The 22,984-nt window shown below is 39.4% G+C and overlaps 1 protein-coding gene across 1 annotated transcript in view; it reads right to left on the bottom strand.

Annotated features, from left to right (window-relative positions):
* The window catches only part of GRIK2 (glutamate ionotropic receptor kainate type subunit 2), a 591,009-nt gene that overhangs the window by 48,219 nt on the left and 519,806 nt on the right, over positions 1-22,984 (bottom strand). Inside the window, exon 14 of the mRNA XM_065402064.1 lies at positions 5,033-5,258. Coding sequence (XP_065258136.1) covers positions 5,033-5,258 — 226 coding nt within the window. The remainder of the gene's footprint in view (positions 1-5,032; positions 5,259-22,984) is intronic.

Here is a 22,984-nt window from a genome sequence, read left to right as displayed (position 1 = left end):
TGTCAGACTACTGTTAACTGTCCTGTTGACAATGTTGGACTCCTTAAGCATAGTGGCAGATGGCTTTTCCCTGTGTTCGAGGCATTTAATTTGAGGCTAGGGTATCTGCCTTCCCATTTCTTATCCCTGGGTGATAGGTAACTGGGGGTTCTCAAACTTCATTGCACCACAACCCCTTTCTGACAACAAAAACTACTACATGACCCCAGAAAGGGGGACCTAAGCCTGAGCTCACCCAAGCCCAGACACCCCGGGTGGGGGGGCCAAAGCCGAAGCCCAACGGCTACAGCCCCAGGCAAGGGACCTGTAACCAGAGCCCCGCCACTCAGAGGTGAAGCCCTTGGGCTTTGGCATCTTCCCCAGACCCCAGGCAGGCTAAGCCAGCCCAGGCAACCCAATTAAAACGCGGTCCCAACCCACAATTTGAGAACCGGTGGGTTACCAGAAAGTCAAAGTGAGTAAAGAAGAGGGACTGGTGGATCTAGAATTGGTTAAGGGCTCTAGCAGTCTGTAGCTACTCCAGGTTCTTGTGGTCTGTCATAACTTGGACCAGGTTCCAGGCTCCTCGTAGGAGGTGGTGCTTACTCACTGAAAGTCACCTTGATAGCAGTAGCTCCTTGTAATTTTTACCAGTGGGGATTAGCTTCCAATAATAAAAGGCACAAAGGTATAGTTGGTTGTGGGGGCCCGCATGTTGAGACAAAACTGCACTGGTGGCAAAATTTGAGGTATCAGCCTCAATTGTAAATGGTTTAGTGGGATTTTGGTGAATAAGAATGGGAGCTGGGGTGAATGCCCTCTTCAGTCAATCAAAGGCCAACTGAGCCTCCATGGACTAGGAGAAGTGTGCTCCATTTTGTAGAAGTGCTGTTATGGGTGCAACCAGACAAAAGAATCCTTTAATAAATTGCTTGTATAAATTGGCAAACACCAGGAATTTGCTGCATCCAGTGTGCATCCTTGGATGCAGCAAAGTCAGATATCACCACTCACTGGTAAGTCCCTCAGCTGAGACAATATAGCCCAAAGAATTCCACTGTGTCCTCACTGAAGTCACATTTCTTGAACTTCGTGTGGAGGTAGTTTTGGCAGTATCTGTCCAAGACAGTACACACATGATAATTGTGGACCTGACTTTCAGAGAAAATGAAGAAGTCATCCAGGTAAATGACAAATTGGTCCAGCATGTCCCTAAAGATGTCATTTATGAAATGCTGGAAGGTTGCCAGGCACTGCATAACCCAAATGGCATGATCAAATACTTGAAATGACCATATCTGGTATAGAAAGTGATTTTCCATTCATCTTTTTTCTTGCACCTCACCAGATTATAATCTCTGTGGAGGTCCAATTTTGTGAAGACCTTGGCAGAGCAGAGTAAGGGGTACTGGTTAAAAGCTCAGTAATCTTTCCTTTCCACTAAGAAAATCAAAGCCCCCACTGGGGATATGGAGGGTCAAATGAACCTTTTTTTCTGGTTTTCATAGAATTATATCATAAAATCATAGGATCGGAAGGGACCTCAAGAGGCAGGACTAAGTATTATCTAGACCATTCCTGATAGGTGTTTATCTAACCTGTTCTTAAAAATCTCCAATTCCATAACCTCCCTAGGCAATGTATTCCAGCCCTTAACCACCCTGACAGTTAGGAAGTTTTTTCCTAATGTCCAAACTAAACTGCCCTTGCTGCAAAGAAGCAATGGGCTTAAATGTCATAGCCTCAGACATTAACAAGAACAATTTTTCACCCTCCTCCCCGTAACAACCTTTTATGTATTTGAAAAGTGTTATGTCCCCCCTCAATCTTCTCTTCTCTAGACTAAACAAAGCCAATTTTTTTTTGCAATTTTCCCTTGTAGGCCATGTTTTCTAAACCTGTAATCTTTTTTTTCTCTTCTCTGGACTTTCTCCAATTTGTCCACATCTTTCCTGAAATGTGGTATCCAGAACTGGACACAATATTCCAGTTAAGGCAGTATCACTGCAGAGTAGAGCAGAAGAATTACTTCTTGTGTCTTGCTTACAACATTCCTGCTAATACATTTCAGAATAATGTTTGCTTTTTTTTGTGACAGTGTTATCCTGTTGACTCAGATTTAGCTTATGATCCACTCTGACCCCTTTCTGCAGTACTCCTTCCTAGGCAGTCATTTCCCATTTTGGATTCTCTCTTTGTGTCTCTGAATTATTTGGCTGACTGAGTAAGCCATAAAAGGTTGCTGGTCCTGGGTTGACTCTCTGGAAACAAGATTTTAAGTAAAATGGGAGTCAAAACTTACCATGCCTGACTGCAAGTGCATGAGCGAGTTATAGGTGACAAGCCAGGAGATGCCAAGGACAACTGAGGAATGCAGTGCACAAGTTAGCCCAAAGATTTATCGGTGGCCTCAAAGTGTAGTTTCCTGTAAGGGAGCCATCTGGTGGGTGACTGGTACCAATGAAAGAAGTGACCTGCCTATGGACTCCACTAACTCATGGGAACGGGGTGGAAATCCTTTCGCTGGGTGGAGTTATGGTGTGCTCGGTCAAACTCCAGATCCATGAAATTGCCTGATACACTTGAGTACACCCGAATCTCTAGGTTGGTGTAGGGCATGGCAGAGTGCCGGAGTTGGAGAGGTGTTGGATGCTGATTGGCCATCCCCAGGGTACTGATGAACAAATATTGGTGCAAACTTGTGGGGAGAAGGAAGGGTTCCAGTCTAGCCTAGACCCCCCTTTTGGGGCTGGGGCTTGGGATTTCTTGACCAGGGCACAGATCAAACCTTGGCAGGGCAACTTGATGCAAAATGTCTTGTTTCCCCACAATATAGGCACAGGCTGCAGATTAGAGATGCCCATTAGAGATGCAGGGCTGGACCTGATCAACTCCCATTAGTTTGGGTGACAGAGAAGTGACTGATAATGGGTGTGGTGTCAGCAGAGCCGGCAAGGTCTGGGAGAACAATTCTTTTTCTTGGTGGGATTTGGTCAGGAAGTCATCAATCTTGCTGCATGAGTCAACTACAGCATCCAGGCTGAATTACACCCAGGCCAGTTCATCTTTAATATCATTGTTGAGGCTGAGCCAGAAATGATAATACTGGGTGGCCTGTTCTACTAGGTGTCTCGTACCACAAATTGGAACTCTGCTGCATATTTAGTAACTGGCTGGTGTTCCTACTGCAACATGAGAAAAACATCTGGACTCCAATGAAATGTCCAGTTGTCTAAATGCCTGCTCATGATGGGAGTTCTCCAATTGTATATTTGCAACTGAAGATTGAAGATCATTGAAGATCACCACCATAGCTCAGACAAAGTCCTCAGATTGTCCCAGAAGTTGGCTTGATTTTTCCAGAAGTGAAGATGCCCAAGCCAGGCCCTTCCTGCTAAGCAGGCTGATATTTAGTCCGAATTGGAGGTGGTCAGTAGGATGCAACTGAGGACGTAGCAGAAATAGGAGCTGACCCTGATTTAGGAAGCCATGAAACTTGTTGTGATCGCCACTGAACTTTATAGTGGGAGTGGGGATAAGAGCTGAAGTCAGTGAGGCTTGAGCTTGCAGGACCGTCTTCTGTGCCTGCAGGGCAGCAACCTGGGCATGCAGATCCATAGGGCTCCCACTATCTCCAGCAGAGAGATATTGACCTTTAGAAGATCCTTGCTCACTGTATACGCTACTTCCCTTATTGTTTATGGGGTTTGGTTCTGCTCAGACAGTCAGAGACTGGGACATGGGTGGCTGTGCCTAGTGAATGGGGAAGGAGTTGGGTCTAGTGGTTAGAGCAGGAATCAGTAGCAAGGAACAGGAGCCCAGAGGTCAGGAATTGGAGCCCAGAGTCAGAATCATGTTGGAATATACAGAACTATGATTTCCACTTAGGGTACCATTGCAATCATATTCACTTATTACAATCACTGAAACTATAATGCTATTAATATGTCTGAGTAGTTATATTAAAATTATAAAAAACCCTCCATAGGTAAAGCTGCCTGGTAATATTAGCTAGTTTTTCTTCGCAAGACCTTCCAATAACTTTCTCTTCTTAACCTTCCTTATGCTAGTGTTTCTTGACTTAAAGTATTGTAGACAATTTCCCCCACAAGGTGATTTACAGTATGCTTTAAATACAGGTAAAATAAATGATATTTGTAGGTCATGTTAGAGAAAAAACATAGGACATGCTCATTTCAATGTCAAAATGATGAAATTCTTGATATAAAAATAAACTAAAAGTAGGACAAAATACTGTTCTTTCAAGCAGGTCATTCCATGCTTCTAACATACCCTTTGCCTCTGTATAGCACTAATTCCTTAGTCCATTAAAAAAGATGTCTTCTCTAAAATCTAAGGGCTAGATCTTCAGCTCATGTACATCAACATAGCTCAATAGGATTTAAGCACATGCTTAGGTACTTACTAAATTGTGATCTAAGCCCCCAGTCCTGCAATCAGGTCCTTATATCAACTCAATGGGACTCTACTCAGGAACTGATTGCAGGGTTAGGAATTCCAATCACAGCTCCATAATTCAGATACAGAAAGTTTTAGTTGGTTGTTTTTTGTCCAGAGGTTATGTATAACATACTATTATGACTGTTTCCCCAATAATCTTAGGGGACTCGATACTTAAACTTTTCTATATAGCAGAACTATGAATGCCCACCACATTTGCCTGTGCAGTCACTGCACTACAACTACATAATTTATGCTATACCATAAATACAAAAAATACTTTAAGAGATCAAGTTCTTGTCAAGATAAGTATTTCCTTTAGTTGAATTTGCATACCCCTTCTAGAGCACAGGCATTATACATGCAAACTTCCTGTCATTTTTTTAAGGGTAACCAAGACATCCTTTTCTAAGTTAAACTAGATCCATAAATTGTGTTAATATAATACGGTATGTTTACTTAGTTGGGGCTAGGGGGAGAAAAACTGCTTGTAGTTTACGGAGAGCAACAATATTGTATGCTGGAGCTTTTTTGTGCTATCACTGCAGCTAAGATTAATGAGCACAGAACAAATGGTTGACATATAACCTACCCATGGGAGTTCCAACGCCATAACCTTTTGAGTCTATCAGGCCTCCAATCTGTGTTAGGTTACAGTTCCGCTGTGTGACAAACTCAATGGTTGTGGATTCCATTAGAAAGGCATAATCAGAGGTGAGTACACGCTGGATGCCTTCTTCATTACTTTTGACAAGCACCGACTGCCTCCTGCTACTCATAAAGGCCCACATCTTGTCATAAGTGGAGATTTTTGATTTCTGAAACATAAAATATTAAAATACAATATTAACACGAATACGTTTATGACAAAGTAGAAAAAGCTAGTTAACATAGTATTTCTATAAATAATTGTATTCATTTAATACTTTATATCTATATAGGGTACAGATTTCCAAAAGAACTCTGCTCCCATTTAGACACCAACATAATTAGCCAAACCTTCAAAAACATTGATCACATTGGGTGCTTGGTTCTTTGAAAAAATCAAGGGTGAAGTCCTGGCACCATTGAAATTAATGGAAGAAACTTCCACGGACTTCAAGAGGGCCAAGATTTCACTCCTGACTGTAATTATCACAAACAATACTTTTGGTCGCTTGACATTTTTGAAAGTCAGACCCTTATTTTGATGCCTAAACAGTTGCGGAGCTCTTTTGAAAAACTGACAGCATCTGACATCTTGAAGGATCTCAAAACACTTCATAAATGACAGTATATTAATAAAAGACCACGGAAATTCAATCACTTCTGGGATGGAGGGTGGCAGCTTTCTGGTCCACAGTACACTGTAACAACAATCTGAGGAGGGGAACTTCTAGCCAAATATATCATTATAAACTTTATCGATAATACTGTTTTGTTATGTGTCAAAGAACTAAGCCTAACATGCCCCTTATTTGTTGCTTCATTCACTGAGTATTCACAGGAAATGGTATAGTTAAGTGGAGATAGGACTGTGAGAAACCAGACCAGAGTTTTATATCCAGTTCTGCTATGTGACCTTAGACAAGTCACTTTGCCTTTTGATACCACATTGCCACTTCTGTAAAATAAGGCTAATAATATGTACTATACTTTGTTAAAACACATGAGATTTAGGGATGAAAACCACTAAATATGTATTAGGATTCCTATTTTATTGAATTGTGTTACCCTCACCTTCATCCAAGAATGTCCCAGACCAAGATTATCATTAGGAGATGTGCTGTAATGCCAACGCCTAGCCAATAAGACAAGAGTAGAAATCTCATATAGCAGACTAGTATAACCAGATTCTTCAGGGAGTTTCTTATCTGTTAATGTCAACCCCAAGCATAACTCTAACTTCAGCTCTGGGAGAGACACTGGGCAAAGATTGACACTGCAGATCTTTCTGAAGTTCAGCTGACTGGCAGCTGTAACTTCTGCCCCAAATGAGAATCAGTGGTGTACATGGAATAGAAAGGGGAACATTTATTCTGAATAAGGATGACTTTGTATCCCTGCTGAGATAGAATCCAAGGCTTATTTCAATCTGCTTGGGGACTTCAGAACATCTATCATTCAAGTATGTGAACTAACTCCAGTAGTCAACGCTAATAAAATTGACGAGTTTGACATCCATCTGCAAGAGCTCACTGATACTGTGCCAAAACATGATATGGTGTTGATTGCAGAGGGTTTCAGTGTGGAAGTGGAGAAAAAGGTTGTGGATAAGAATATGATGTGGAGACATGGAATAGAAGAAACAAACAGTCTCTTATTCATTATTTTGGTCTGAGAATCAAATGATTCTTACAAACACTTTATATCAATATTACAGTGTAAGAGAATGCACTTGAGCCCTGTACATCAGCTCGATGGGAATCAAAATGATTATATCATACAGAAAAGAGGGAAAACCAATGTTTTCCAATTACTGCAAAACTCTCCAAAGTGCCCATATCACCATTTAATTCTTTCAACATTCAAGCTTTACCCTAAGTGCAGAAAACAATATTTTTAGCCACTGTGGAATAAACTGAACAACACTGAAAATTGGTACAGAGAACAACTTTGTCAAACCATTAGATACATTGGTGTTGTGTGAGCTGAGGAGGAAGCCAAATAAAGAGTAGGAGAGAATAAAGTGAAAGACAATCACTAGGATGAAAACGTGTCAAAAATGGAAACTGTTGTTCTCTATTGAAGTATTACAGCATATAGAAATATACAAGAGACTCAACAATGGAGAGAATACACATAACTTCTACACTAAGATGGAAAAGATGACTGATTTAATCAGCTGGGAAGAAGTCCCAGCCACATCTGAAAAGGAACTAACACCTCTAAGGACTAAGGTAGTGAATAAAATGAAAGCAGAACAAAACTTCTGGCTAAGATTGTGTAACATGCTGCTGGGAATACCCAGGGTTGTGAGCCACTGTTACCTCTCTGCCTCAACAAGGGGGGGGGGATCCTTTAGCAGTGGGCGGGCTTCGCCCACCCACTTTCCTTCCTGGATCCCAATAGGTCAACAAGAGTGAGTTTTGCTGGCAATTAGACTGTGTGTCAACTCCCTACCACACCAGTCTGTCTTCCTCACCAGAAAACTCCTCAGGCAAACTCCAACTGCCAGCCCAAACCTTGCCTAGCAGGTAACAATCAGTGCACTCCAGCCCCCAAGCTCCTCTGAGATATTTCTCGGCACAGCCCCTACCACTGTGCATTCAAAGAAGATACTAAGTTTGCTGCTCTGTTAAAGAATCAGTACATCATAATTTATGAATTTAACTGGGGTGACTATGCCTTTCCCTTCAAACACAGCACTGAATTGGTTTAAAGTAAAAGTATGTACTTTTAAAAAGAGAAGGATTAAGTGATACCAAGTAACAGCGATAAAGGTAGACATGGTTACAAGAATATAAAAGTTAAAACACACATTTAAAAGTCTAAAACTTAATCTAGCAAGATACAATCTTTGTTGAAGATGGATTCTTTTACCCACAGTTTTTCTTTTAGCTTTTTATTGGCCAGGACCCAATTCAGACATAAAATTGCTTGGTTTCTTTGTCTCCTAAAGTGACAGATCAAGGAAGTCTCTCTCTCTCTCTGTTCCTTATATCCCCAAAGGGATTGACTTTGTCTTACAAGTCTGGAAGGTCTCCTGGGGATTCAGTCTCCTGTGTCTTTCTGGGCTGCGGGAGCCATGTTAATTCTCTGTCTCTCTAGTTCAGGATCAGGATAATCCTCATTGATTTAGCTGAATGGCTTTATTTACTGCCAATATGTAAATTGGGGTGAACCTACATTCCTTTGTCTAGGACAAAGCTGTTTATCGCGTTTACCTATGCTAGGCTTTCTGGTCTTAAACATGTCCTAGTAACGTCAAACACAGGGACTTCATAACTTCACATACAATGTTAACACATGCATTTTACAATGCTTTCAGATGATATCTCACAAGGTATATTTTGTACAAATATTGTAGCAGTGTGTAGGATGTGAATACAGGGGTGCCTAGGGTCATAGATGGCATGCTTGCTGGAATCATTAAAACAAACTTATGCATGTATCAACATTTTATGCATGATTTGTGAGGTTACATGGAAGATGTAGCAATATCTCGGTAATTAGTGAAAGACACTCTTCACCTATCAAAATATGTAGCTCTGAATATAGTGTGAATTACAGAATTCATTTCTCATGCAGACAAAAATAAAAAAATAATAAAAAAACCTGTACTGTTTCTATTCATCCTAGAAAAGATAAAGATCAGAGTTGAAGTGATGCCAAGAAAAATAGACTGCCTACAAATGAACACTAGATCATATATTTACTGTGTTTTAATATTGTAAGGCAGAGACTTGGGATGTGTTTTATACACAACAGGGAACCTTTTGACACAGACAAAATATCTTTTGATTCAAACAAATCACAAATGATTTTTTCCCTGTATTTAGTGAACTACTGTATAGTCTCTAAATCCAAAAGCCATAACAATCAAAATCATCACAGGCTGATTTGACATGGAACTAAGGAGAAGAACACTACTTATTGCTTCTGCTTATGATTGTGACATTCATATTGATGGAAGCAGATTCTGAAATTTATATTATGCTTCCATTTTTACTTATTTGTGAGCAAATAGGATGAATTGACTTACGGGTTCCATTGGTGAAGTGCATTATGTTGTTTTTGGTTAGCACACCATTTCTGACCTAACTGAAAATCACTGTCTCCACTGGAAGTGATGTCTAGATGGGATAACCTGTGGTGACAAGATTTATTATGCTTGTGCTCCCATAGTAATGCAGGAGATATTCAGTGACTAATAAAACCAGCTGCCTACACTTTGTGAAATTTGCATTACACTGGAATACAAAAGAGAAGATGGCAATGGAAACACTGCAGCCCATCCCAAAAAGCAGGAAAATTGGAAATGAAGATGTTAAGAAAATCAAGAAGTTCAGCTTCCTGGTGCATGGAGATGGCAGCTATCACAATGACATCCAGAGGCAGCTGCCAATGGTGTATTCAGTACTCGTAAATTAAAGATCATTTGAAGACAACAGTGTCAGAGATCATGAACATAAGAATGGTGAAGCCTCCGAGTTAGCCTATTGCTATGCACGTCTGCAAAGGCTGGAATGGGAGGCAGTGTCTTTACTAATGCAATGTTCCTGCTATATACTGAAGTGTTGGAGAGAAAAGACAAATATTGCAGCAAAGCAACAGTATGGAATGAAACAGGTGAGAAGGAGGAACTATGGGGATGCTGTATGATGGCAACGGAGAATGCCAAAATAAATAAAGATCAAAGGAAAGGCACAGGATATGGTAGGTACACAACATCAAACAATGTGTTAGTGAGGGCAAGAGTAGAGGAGTATACAGCAAAAGTGTGCAGTGCAAGAACTGATGCATTGTTCCTCTTTTGTAATTATAACAATATGTACAAAGTGTGCTTTAGTTATATCAAATTGTAGTTTTTAACATCTAAAACTTTTAAATGTAATGGGCAACTTCCTAGCCTCAGCTACACTTATGAAACCTTCCCTAATTGAAACCTTCTTGAAAGTTGGGCAGATCAGGGATATTATGTGCATCCTCATTTTCTCGCTTTAAAAAAAAAAATCACAAGGATCTAATTCTTTTAAACTGAGGCCTTTTACATTGTGAAGGGGCCTTAATGTAAATGAGAATTAGGCCCCAAGAGTTTATACTTAAACACAAAAGGAGAAGCCTATAGGCTCAAGAGATTGCATCACTGGGGAAATGATATGGTAATTATTCTTCTGTGTTCTCCATTTGTCACTGATTTCAAAAGAGCGTTGTCCTTTGTTTTGAAGAGCACAGCATTCTGAATGTTCAAAAGTCTCTTTTCATCAGGCCCTAGATTCATAGATTACACAACCAGAAATGACCAATACAATAATCTAATCTGACCTCTTGCCTAACACAGGCTAGAGAACCTCACCCAGTAATTCCTGCATCAAGCCCATAACTTCTGTTTGAGCTCGGAAGAGAAGAATGATAAACTCAGGAATGCCCACCTCTGTCTGGGCCGTTCACTTCTCATGTAATTCACATGTAAGCATAGTGAGAACTGTTTCCAATAACCTTTCAATTTACCATGCTGTGCAAGATGCAGGAAGCTTTCTTTTAAAAAAGACAAAATATTTTCTGCTGCTACCCCTTTGAAAAATAGCCTGTAGAATAGTGTAGTTCATATGTAGAGCTGATGGACAACTCTTTATTAGTATGGGGAAAGTGTTTTTTTTCTTAAGTCATTTTCACACTTCAGTTCTCTGAATCAATTCCTTAACTCCTAAAGAAATCTGAACATGCTAAGGTATGGAAATGTACAGTTAGGACATCCAAAGAATCTTAACTCTGACCTTTAGTGACACCATGCATAATGGCCACAAATGCACAGATATCGCTGCCTATCATGCTAACCAATACTGTCTCATTGTTTCTTGGTACTCCCCAATCAGTAGGTCTGTATCCATCTGTTTCGCTTGTCTTATATTTAGATTATAACCTCTTTGTGGCTTGGACTCTTCTTATTCTGTGTTTGTACAGCACCTAGCATAAAGGGGCCCTGGTCCTTAGGATTGCTAGGAGCTATAGTAATACAAATAAGAAATAATAGCTATAAGATTACGACTAAGGCATCTTTGTGATTGTAGCCTCAGATTAAATTAAACTAATATTTGAAGACAGAAGAAGAAAAACATGTAATGTCTCTCCCTCTCATGGTATCACTACAGGGCAGAGTTCCAGGTGCTTAATTTCTTAAGGAAAACATGTTTAATACCTAAAGTAATTAATAGAATTACTTGTAAAATCTCAGATAAATAATTCTATACTCCAAAAGTAAGTGCTGTAATTCTGGAGAGGATATGCTGTATTTTTCAGGCATAACATATTGTTTGAAATTCCCGCTTTCAGTGCAAAACTCAAGCTGGTAATCATTCTAAACACTGAACTCACACATGTGTAAGATGCAGCTTTGAACCACTACAATAGAATACTGCAGTACTTTTTGTAAAGTATATGGGGTAATCTCTGATATTTGATACACTAAGTAGCATACACTCTTCTGCTAATAGAAGATAATGCGCTAGAACTAAATTAGCTTAATTACAGTTTATCACTAAAGCAGATCAAGAACGTCAGTTTAAATGAAGTTCGGGCTGTTAGTAGGTTTTCTGAGAAGATTATCAAGAGTTAAAGAAAACTTTTTAAGTAACACTGCATTTTAGCCCTGCACTTGATATTCATGTCACCTAAAACAGACTCTAGATTTTCTTCAGGCCTCAAAGAAAAAGTATAAAGGATGAAAGACACCCTTACATGTTATCGGACTGGTCTCCTCGATTCCATGACCTCCATTTTTTTTTAAATCAGAACTGCTGAGGCCTGTAAACCCTTAAGTGAACCAGCCGATTTAGTTTTTGTTGTATCAGCACAAAACTGATAAAACCAGTGCATACGACGCTCTCTCCTTTGTAACGGCAGTTTTCATGGTCCATAGAGCACAAATGAAGAAAGGTAGGAAAGGTGTTCCTGCCAAGAATGGAGTTTCAGGGAATGAAAAATGAAGTGCTGAGAAAAATACATTTTACTGTGCCGCCAACTGTGCTGGCTTTTTGTTTCAGGAAACCAAAGATAATACAAATTTAATATTTAAGAAAGTAGTTAGAGGTAAAGCTAATGAATTAATAGTTAACGCTGAAGTACTGCAATGTTTTCCTTGACAACATTTCACTAGCCAGTTCTTACCTGGAAATAAGTAAAAATTTTGTAGCATGAAAATCACTAATGAATTTCAGAAAATTTTCTTCTCTTGCATATCAGATTATTGCATTATTACCTTGCATATAATAATAATAATAATTATAATAATTACAATAATATAATAATAAATATCAGATTATCATCATCTGGATTATTACCAGATTCACAATTATTCTTTCTACAGAAGAGCATGAAAGAAGATAAGTTAAGGGTGATGCTTTCTACACTGCTGTAGGTTTTATTAATAGACAACACATTAGACAAATACAATTTCATCTAATTTTAAAGAATATTTTATACTCAAATTGCTTTAGAAAGGCAAATGAATTCTTCACCTCTGTTCATTCTGCCTGCTGTCAAATACAAATTAGAATTTAGGACTCTGCATGAGAATACTTGGCCTCCATTATATCTAAACACAGTCTCACCTTCTACAAGCAGTGAGACAATAGTGTCGTCAATATTTGTGTCACTCTTGAAAGATGAAGCTGAGAATTTAGTCCACAAATCCTGACAAAAAAAAGTTTACTTACAGCTGCCAGACTGAGACTTTATTACAACAACCTATGTTTAACTATAGCAACACTCACATAGCTGTGATACTGGTGTAGCAACTGTTCATGCAACATTTCTTGATAAAGTTTATTACACACTATGCTGGAAAGATTTAGCTCGTGCTGAGATTTGAAACAGACTGATCAGGAGTGCTAGGATTCAAACTTACAGCCTCTCATAGCTGCCCTGCTCAAGACCTCAGCAATTTAAAACAAAACAAAACAAAACCAGTAACCTTTATTTTCCAACCTGCTGCCCAATGTCTTTAGGAATAAATATTGTGCTTTTATCTCCACAGTGCTTGGAACTGAAGTTCTATTAGCAGGTTATCCACTCTGTACCTGGGTAGAATAAGCATCAGCACTAATTGATGTCCACACTTAATCCCCATCAAAACAAATCTAATACCACCAAAACAGGATTTTATATATAGTTTCTTCCAATCAGCTCCATCCCATCAGCCATGTTGCTAAAGCCATCCAAAAAAACATTGTACAGCTAAAAATCTATAATAATCTTCAGCATTTCCTCACAAATTAGCTTGTGTAAAAACATTTGACAGTACCTAGTCTGAGAGAAGCCCACATCAGGGGTCTTTTTGTAGTGATGGGGTTTGGACTCAGCATTGCTTTTATTGCAGTAAATAAATTACCAACAATGCTGGAACATATGTGCTGGGTGAGAACAGCTGAGTCTCTATCTGTAATCATCTGACCTTGGTCACTAGAATGTTGCAGTTATTTCAGGCAAACAGGACTGATGGCATATGTAGTTCATATCAAAGGTGTAGAGGAGTCTACTATAGTGATCTGAAAAGCAGTTTGTTGTTAGCAAGCCTGTCAGTCCTTGGAATAATTCTGGCAGTTTTATCTTGAAGCTTCTTCAGTCTCCTAAAACAACATACTTGACGTGATGGACAATGCAACATTTTAAGAGCTGCTTTCCTCCAAACAACTGAGAGGTTAAAAAGGAATTTTAAAGGTCTAGGATGACAGACTGCAATAAAGGACACTGCAGCTTTTTAAATCACCTGATTCTGGAGGAATACACCAACCAGCTTAGTGGCCTGTATGCTTTACCCCACCACACAGCTGGGTGTATTCTCCTTGCATTCTTGTAGTCACTCTGCCTGCCATCACACAATGTTTCTGGGAGCTATTGCCAGGACGTAGCCTCCGCCCCCGACATGACAAAGGCAGAGGCCATAATCAGAGCTGTCCAAAAATTGGGGATTTTGATTCTCATCGGATTTTGGTATTTATGAATAAACTTTTGTTCCAGTTTGCTAGGATGCTCTGCTGACATATACATAATAATGGATTTGGTTGCACATTAATGATGCAAAAGCAGTGCTAATATGAGCTCATATCAAGCTTGGTCACAGAAACTACGTGCAGATTAAAAATATAAGCGACAGAAGTAAGTTGTGAGATGTGGGGTGGGCAGGGTCTGTCAAAATGTATGCACCATGCATTGTGTTTCCTGATTCTAAAATTGCATGTCTTCCACAGCTACAGGTTGCCCTGCAGATTTTGGGACATAAGGTGAAAAAAAAAATTAGTCTATGGTTTCCTTCTCAGTTGCAGCTTTTTTCTCTGAGCACCTACATGCAGACTAATGCCTGAAAATAGACTGTTAAAATTAATCATCATTAACATAAAAAGCTAGGTTAAAATAATCTTAAAATTGAACCACATAGAGAAAAACAAGGAGATTTAGAGTGTGGCAACTTGTTGATACATTAGCATCCTCTGTGGCAAGAACATATGCTACATTAGAGTTTATTGTAAGACTCCAGTACAAAGCACAAGTGAGTTAAGAGAGCATCCAAAGCCATTAGAGTGTATACGGCTAGGAGAACTAATAGTAAATCAACTTCCATAAGGCACTGGAGCAGCATAATCAAATATAATTATGTGTCAAACTGACTCAAAACAAAATGCTTTGATTCAGTTCAACAACCCAAAATGTTTAGATTCATGTCCAATCACCCAAAACCAAAAATATTTCATTTTGATTTTACCAACAGAACACTAAAAAGTTTTGGCAAAACTCAAAATTTTCCCAATGAAAATTTTAATTTTGCAGAAACTACATTTTCCATATATTTTTTGTACTGCTGTTGATGAGGGTCTGAATAGGTATTAAATACACTATTTTACATCAATACATTTCTCATAATATGTGATAAAAGCAATTAAATCTCAGGCTCCAAAGTACCTGGAGTCACAAGGGAATTTTATTCCTAAATTAAATGTTGCACAAGTGGTTCGGAATATTATTTCTTCTCCTCCTCCCCTGCTCCCCGCCATACTCCTCTGAAGCATTCTACAAGTGTCAGAATTAGGATATCAGACTTGTGGAACCAATGGTATGATCCAATATGGTAAATCATATGTTTCATGAATATGTCATGTACTGATAAATGCTATGCCAGTTCTCAAAACACTGATTGTATTGATGATTATATAGTATTTTCAGACGTGCCAAGGACAATAGACATTTCTTGCAGGTAACTGCTATAATGCGGTTTCTGTTGTTAAGCTGTCAGTAAACGTATGTCAACCAGATGTCAAAAAGTCATTTTGCTATTGATCTGGCATCACACCGATGGCAAACGAAATTACTGACTGACAGTCTGAGTGGCTGGCAAGTTATTTAAATTGATACATTTGTTAGCCTAACTGCCAAAACAACTCAAGCTCTTCTGGGCATTACTGATTCATTCTTCTGAGCAGATTTCAAATGATAATGATTTAATGTTTTTTTCCCCACCAAAGTGATTCTATTCCTCATTTTATTTTTTTAATTTTTCCATATGTGAAAATTAGATGTATAATTCCTCATGGTACATATGTCCTTATTCAGTAATTGCTTGTTGAATAACTGCTTTAAAATTATTTTATTGCAGAATAACTAAAGGTGTAGCAAACAATTGTAATAAAAGTAAATGCCATCATTACTCACTATAAAACATTGCAAACTGTATTGCTCAAAGTAATCTTTTAGGACTACAAGTTATTACAAAAATCATTTGAAGGAATAGGAAAGCTAACAGTTTCTTCTACAAATTGCACTTTGCTACTAATGTTTCCTTAGTTTCCATATATTATGACACCATTAAATAACATAGCTATGTTAATAACTCTGTAATTCCATCTTGAGCTCTGAATGATAAACTCACAGAAGCATTATTCTGGTTTATATTGTCACACGTGCACCGCAAGCAAACCAGCCTTACCACTTGCAAACAGGAGTAAAGAATTGGCTTTTGAAAGCTGAATATTATGAAAGGTGTTGGAGGGCAGTACTGAAAAACAAAGTTCTCTGTGTAGCCAAAGAAGAGGAATTGTACAGACACTAACAATGCAAACACCTTTCCCTGTCATGGGTGACAGTGAAGCCATTTTCTGGATGAACCACTTTCTGAATACTCCATATTGAGTATCTGTCCTCTGCTGAGAATGCTAAAAATGGTGCCAGTTCACATATTTTTTTCCTGCTATAAACAGAAGTCAAAAACTACCTGTACTGAGACACCACTAACTCATTTCACAACAGCCATTGAACAGTTGCTAGATGTTAACTATTGTATGTCACCAATTATGTGGATCATTTTTTTTAATCACTATTTCTAAGGTCCCTGGCTCTATAAACTCATTTCCAATTTCTTAAGCCACCCGGTTGCTATAAAAAAAAAACATTCAATATATAATTTTAAAACTAGCAACTGTCTTGGCATTCAAGAGAAATAATCATTCAAGCTTCACCTTGGGCTTTATATGTCACTGCCACTTTTGGATAAATAATACTTGATGGCATATCTAGTTTCCTTATCCAGATGGTTAAAAATATGAAAAATAACTAGTGAACCCAACATATCCATTATTTCTAAAATATTACTTCAAAATACCTCCCAAAGTTAATATTAACTCTGCAAGGTCACAGAGGCCATAGGGAAATTTAAGTCTTATACCTTCTGCCGCCTTACAGGAAATTTACCAAAATAACTGCTTCACTTTCCCATTTGTTCAGTACTTTTCAGATATTCAGTTGTCAAACTATCACCACTCTTTCGGATTTCAAAATATCAAACGTAACTCGCCTAACATTCAGTAAAATTTTAATTTGTAAGAATCATAGCAAACATTTTCAAACCTGGTGCCCTCAAGTTAGTTACCTAAATCCATACTTAAGTACCCAAATGTGGCCTGATTTTCTGAGCATTGAAGTCAATGGGATGTGCAGAAGCCACTGAAAAGTTGGTTATTATTTAGGTGTCTATTTATGGATTTACATGCCAAGTTTAGGCACCCAAGTTTGAACATCTGGTGTAGTATTTTTGTTTTGTTTTTAAGATCGAGGAGAACAAAGATTGAAACTACAAGATCTCATTTTATAAATAGCCTAACAAAGAAGCAACTAAATAAATATCTACTAAATGTTATAAAAGAACTGTTCTGGACTTAGACCTTACATACAAAGGATAGACCTCTCTCCCAAATTCTTAGCGGGAAAGGCTCATGCAGAGAAATCATTTAGCTTCTCTGCAATGTCTTTGCCCTCAATTTATTATCTACTATTCAGGATGACCCCTTAAATGACACGTGGTTGGCTAAAAAATCTCTCAAATTTGCAATTTCATTGTACATTTTTGTTTAGAGTAATAATGGTCAACCCTCCCCCCCCAAACAAACCGATAAAAACAAACGATTTTTCCTTCCCTCCCCAAGAAACAAATTTTTGGATTATATTTTCATTAAAACGCCAAAATAATAAAATTTCAACCAGCTCTTGTTTAGGGATACGTATGCCTGCCTCCCTGATTCTGGTAAAGTATGTTTTAAATCCTTAGACTCAGAAAAGAGGCTACTTAATTTCCTCACTTTTGGCTTTAGGATCCTCACTGATTTGAAATTCTCCTTTCTGAACTTTACTGTGATTAAGAGCTAGTTTTGGTTAGGAGCCCTCCTTCTTAGGATATTCAGCTTAATTATATTGTGGCCACTATTACCTTTTGGCCCAACTATTTCTACTTCTTGACCCAAGTGCTGCGAGTTACGCAGTGCTAAACTGAGGGCACGTCTTCACTACCCGTCGGATCGGCGGGTAGCAATCGATCTATTGGGGATCGACTTATCGCGTCTAGTGAAGAAGCGATAAAATCGATCCCCGATGGCTCTGCCGTCGACTCCGGAAATCCACCGTGGCAAGAGGCGGAAGCAGAGTCGACGGCGGCGCGGCAGCGGTCAACTCGCTGCCGTCCTCACAGCCAGGTAAGTCGACCTAAAATACGCAACTTCAGCTACGCTATTCACGTAGCTGAAGTTGCGTATCTTAGGTCGACCCCCCCCCCCCCCCCCGTAGTATAGACCTAGCCTGAGACTGCAGTTCTCAGACTGAATAGCTCAGCTGAGCGCTGGAGAGATCAGCATGAGCAAGTATGAAGAAATGCTCCTTCTCTTGAAGACTGAGTTTGATAAGTTTATGGAGGCGATGGTATGGTGGGACTGTCTATGATAGCATGTGGCCCATCGGCGACTACAAGTAGCAAAAATCCCCAGTGGCTGGAGATGGGACACTAGATGGGGATGGCTCTGAGTTATTACAGAGAATTCCTTCCCAGGTATTTGCCTGATGGGTCTTGTCCTCATGCTTTGGTTCTAACTGATCAACATATTTGGGGTCGGGAGGGAATTTTCCCCTGGATCAGATTGGCAGAGACGTTGGGTGGTTTTCACCTTCCTCTGCAGCATGGGGTCACTTGCAGGTTTAACCTAGTGTAAACTGTGCATTATCTGGAACTTGAAGTCTTTAAACCATGATTTGAGGACTCAGTAACACAACCAGAGGTTAGGGGTCTATTTCAGGAGTGAGTGGGTAAAGTTCTGTGACCTGCAATGTGCAGGAAGTCAGACTAGATGATCATGATGGTCCTTTCTGACTTTAAAATCTATGAGTCTGAGTCTATTGGCAACCAATTTAGAGAGGCCTATTCAGCATGCTTGTTTGCTTATGCCTCATGCTAACATCCTAGCTCCTATTCCAATGTGAGGTTTCCGCATATATAATGCCATAAATCCCAGCTACCACACCATTCTGCTGGAGCATGAAGCCAGTCCCATATAGAGACAAAGTCATAGAAGTGTGTACCCCTGTGTGGCATAGAGCCCAGCTTTATAGCAATTCCCCGCATGGCAATACACACTTGGGCTTTATTCACACTGGGAAAGTGAGCTGTGTTAGAAAATGTATTAACTAACAATCACAACCAGCTAGTCCATTGTAAAGCAGGACTGTCTGCATTTACACTAGGTGTGTAACACTGATTTAATTATAATGTGTTAATGTTTTCTGACACAACACATTTCCCCAGTGTAGACAAAGCCCCAAAGGTGGGCCAGGATAATAGGATCTACCACTGTATTATTTCTCAGGTCTTCCTCCCCTTCCCTTGCAAAGGAAATATTCCAGGAGTAGCAGCTCCATTGCTAGCCTCAGCTTTGGAAAGAGGATTTCTTCACACTTCCTCATGCTTATCTCTCCAGCACCCAGCTGAGTCATTCATTCTGGGAACTGCATTTGTCCTACAGTGCAGGTTATTTCAAAGAGTCTTTATATTACTATTATTAATAATGTATCCTTTGGACTACAATAAGATTCTGTGACTGCAGGACAAGATAGACAGGTATCATTGCATTTGGAATGTATTTTCAGATACATGACCATCAACACTGATAGCCAGGACTACAGCATATCAATGGATTACCTTGAATGATCTTTGTAATGGTTTGGTATGCTCCTCCCACCCAATTTTATATCTCTCCCCCACTCTCTGCTGTCTGTGGATAAGCTAGATTGCTAAAATCCTGAGATGACAAGACAATCTCTAATGTAGGGTATACTTACAAAATGCAGTCATTCCAAACTCCTCCTTTATTCTACAGAAAAATTACTTATACCAGCTTAAGGTAACTAAGTTTTTCTCTTTGAAAACAAGTTTTCATAATTCTGTTTGATCTTTCTCTAGAATTTTCCATCTCTCTCTTCCTATTGATTAGTGGGAAAAAATGAGGTTTACTTTATCTCACTTCTTCAGTCCTGAATGCTTGTCTTAAAAAGCTCTGCTGAGAATTCATTAAAACATGCCCACTGTGCCTCGGCAATCTGAATCTGATTTTGTGACCTTTATGTCTTGTTTTAAAATTTTCAATCTGTTTTAAAATCACTAGCTTAGGTATTTTTGCTTTTCCTGCACCAAAACACTCCATATTGACCTCAGCTGCTTTGACCCTCACCCACGTATTGTATGATTAATGCCTAAAATAGAGCTATAATGAGCTGGTCAAAGCAAATGCTTAATGTTTGTCTCCTTTGTTATTTTTTCCCCCCTTTTGAGTCTTTTGATATATATGAATTTGCGTCAGATGGAAAGCCAACAAGAGGCTTATGGCAATCTTATTTCCTCCCCTTTAAACAGGTTTTATCTAAACAATTCCAAATACTATAGCTGTAGTGCAGAACCATTTCCCCCTTCCTCTCTCCTTGGAATGCAGAGCAATCCACTTACTCAAAGCATCAAGAGATAGAGAAGGAACTAATATGAGCTCATGCATAAATTTACTCTTCTTTGAGATCAACTTGCTGACCCTTCTGTGAAGACAATGATTAAGCTATTTCTTCCTGTCTACACAGTTGTGCCAGACGGATTCAGAGTATATGCTAGTCTGCTTTATTATTTTTCCTTCATTAATATTAATATTTATTGCTGAGGAGAGCCACAAGAAAGCTAGCCAGTCACATTAATTAATGCATGTAAGATAAGGCAAACTGCATATACCCTAAACGCCAGCTACAACGCTTTTTATTACTAAGCTAGATTTAACTGATAGCTCTCCATCTCATTGAAACCATGACTAGAAATTGCTTTACTCTCCCTCCACCCCCAATAATGACTGCTGTATCCCACTATTAATATGAATTAATTCCTATGGTTCATTGAAACCACACTCAAATAGACACTTAGGCCGTCTGTCAAAATAGAGGCCACCTGCAAGGCTGGTCAGAAACTTAGTTATGTGGGTAGAAGGGTTTTGGTGGGTACTGCTTGATGAACATATATGTATCTGTGTACAGAAGTACCCAGAGAACTAACACAGTTTTGCATGATACTAGCTTGAGAATTAAATTAGGTAGACAAAACAGATTTGACAGGAGTAATCCTCCCTGCTCTGCAGCTTTCCCTAACCCTTAGTTTATGGAAGGTCTGAGGAGCTGGGAGATAGAGCTGCTTGTCTCTGGAAGAGCATGCTAAGCCTTGCGGTAGGAAGGGCTTGGAGGCCCACAGCAAATCTAGGACTCAGTACAGGGCTAATTCACCTACCCCAGTGGATCTTCCCAACTGCACATTCTAAGCAGCTTGGGAATGAGGCTCCACTCATGTATACATCAGGTTACAGGAAGGGAGGGAGTGAAATGTCCCACTAATAGGCTGCCCCTCCAATTCACCTTGTGTATCCATTACTTCTTCTGCAAACCTGATACAGGTCTGTCGCATCTTACGCGCATTTAACATGCACAATTTCAGCTTTACGCGGTCGGCAAAGAGAAAAATAATTTTAATACCTGTAGTGCGGGCGATTCCACCCACCATTACACTCAATGTAATTTTGACTATTCGCGATTTTCGCTTTACGCGCTGACTGCAGAACATAACCCCAGCGTAAGATGCGACAGACCTGTACAGTATTCAAAAATGGATCCCATTTCTTGTGCACCTACTAAGGTCTCAATAACTAGGTTCCCTGTTCTGTGGCTCTCAGAGTGGGGGCCTTCTCTATTGAAGAAACCAAGAAGTCAGCAGAAAGCAGGGAGGGTGAGAATGGTTGTCTCCCCAAATCCTTGTGAGGACTATTTCAGAAATGAAAGAAATTACTAGACTCACACAGCAAGTCAGGGGCAGGAGCTGGGAACAGAACCCAGGTCTCCTGAGCAGGGCTGGCTGGAAAACAAGAATTCTGTTTTGCAAAGAATTTAGAATTTTGTTTTTGTTTCAATGTGTAAAGAAAACAAGACCTTTCAAAAATGTTATTGAGGGGGAAGGAGAGACAGCAGATGAGCATGCACAAGGCATCCTAGAACGGCAAATGACCCAGTGGTCAGGATACTCACATGGTAAATAGGAGCCTAAGTTCAAGACCCTACTCTACTTGGCTCACAGCAATGACTTGAACTGGGGTCTCCTACATCCTCGGCAAGGGCTCTAACCATTGTCTACAGATTCACTGTCTTATACAGTCTCTCAATCTCTCCTGTTGGTGGTGTTTCTCTTTGTAAAAGTAAATATATAGTAGAACAGAGAACGACTGACTCTTTAGCACAGAGGTTAGGACACCTACAAGGTAGAGCAGATACTGGAACCAGCATCTCCCCCATTCCAGGTAAGTGCCCTAACACCACCCTGCTATGAAGTATTCTTGGCAGGGGTCTCTCTCTGATCGGAATCTCAAACTTGAATCTGAGAAACATTCCTGACAAAAGTTTAATCAAGACTAATGTTTCTGGGGAAAGTTTTGGTTTCAACAAACCATTGTTTTCCAGTGGGGAAAAAAATAATTGAAAAATTCCTGACCAACTCTACTCTTGAGTCCCAATCTAGTACTCCATCCACTGCTTCAAACATGTCTGGCTTTCCTGTCATTTCATTCTTAACAGAGAATTTCCTGGAATTTGATTTTTTTAAAATAACAGCTACAGCCTTCTTGTAAGGCTTTTTAATCGTTAAGCTCCTGTTAGAATCTTTAATTCTTAGTCCTGCCATGAGTGTAGGGTACTGGACTAGATGACCTTTCAAAGTCCCTTCCAGTCCTATGATTCTATGATATTCTCTCACAAACTTAACTTTACCTTATCAATGTTTTATAAATAAAGTATAAAGATTCATAGGATGCTACAATAACCATTTGGCCATGAAGGGAAAAGATGAAGAAGTCGCAGAGCTGTAGTGCAGTTTTCAATTAAGCCCAACTTTAGTAAAAAGAATTCCTGTATGCTCATTTGCACGTTTGTAAACTCATGACCATGTGCCTGTTAAACTCAGCATGAGACGTGAACATCAGTAAGGTGCCCATGTTTACATTCCATTGTTGTCACACATGGGACTAGT

This window comes from Emys orbicularis, chromosome 3 (genome assembly GCF_028017835.1).
Source record: "Emys orbicularis isolate rEmyOrb1 chromosome 3, rEmyOrb1.hap1, whole genome shotgun sequence".
In the NCBI taxonomy this organism is placed as follows: Eukaryota; Metazoa; Chordata; order Testudines; family Emydidae; genus Emys; species Emys orbicularis.
Note: the sequence above shows the minus strand (reverse complement) of the source record. Positions and strands in the feature narration are given on the sequence as shown.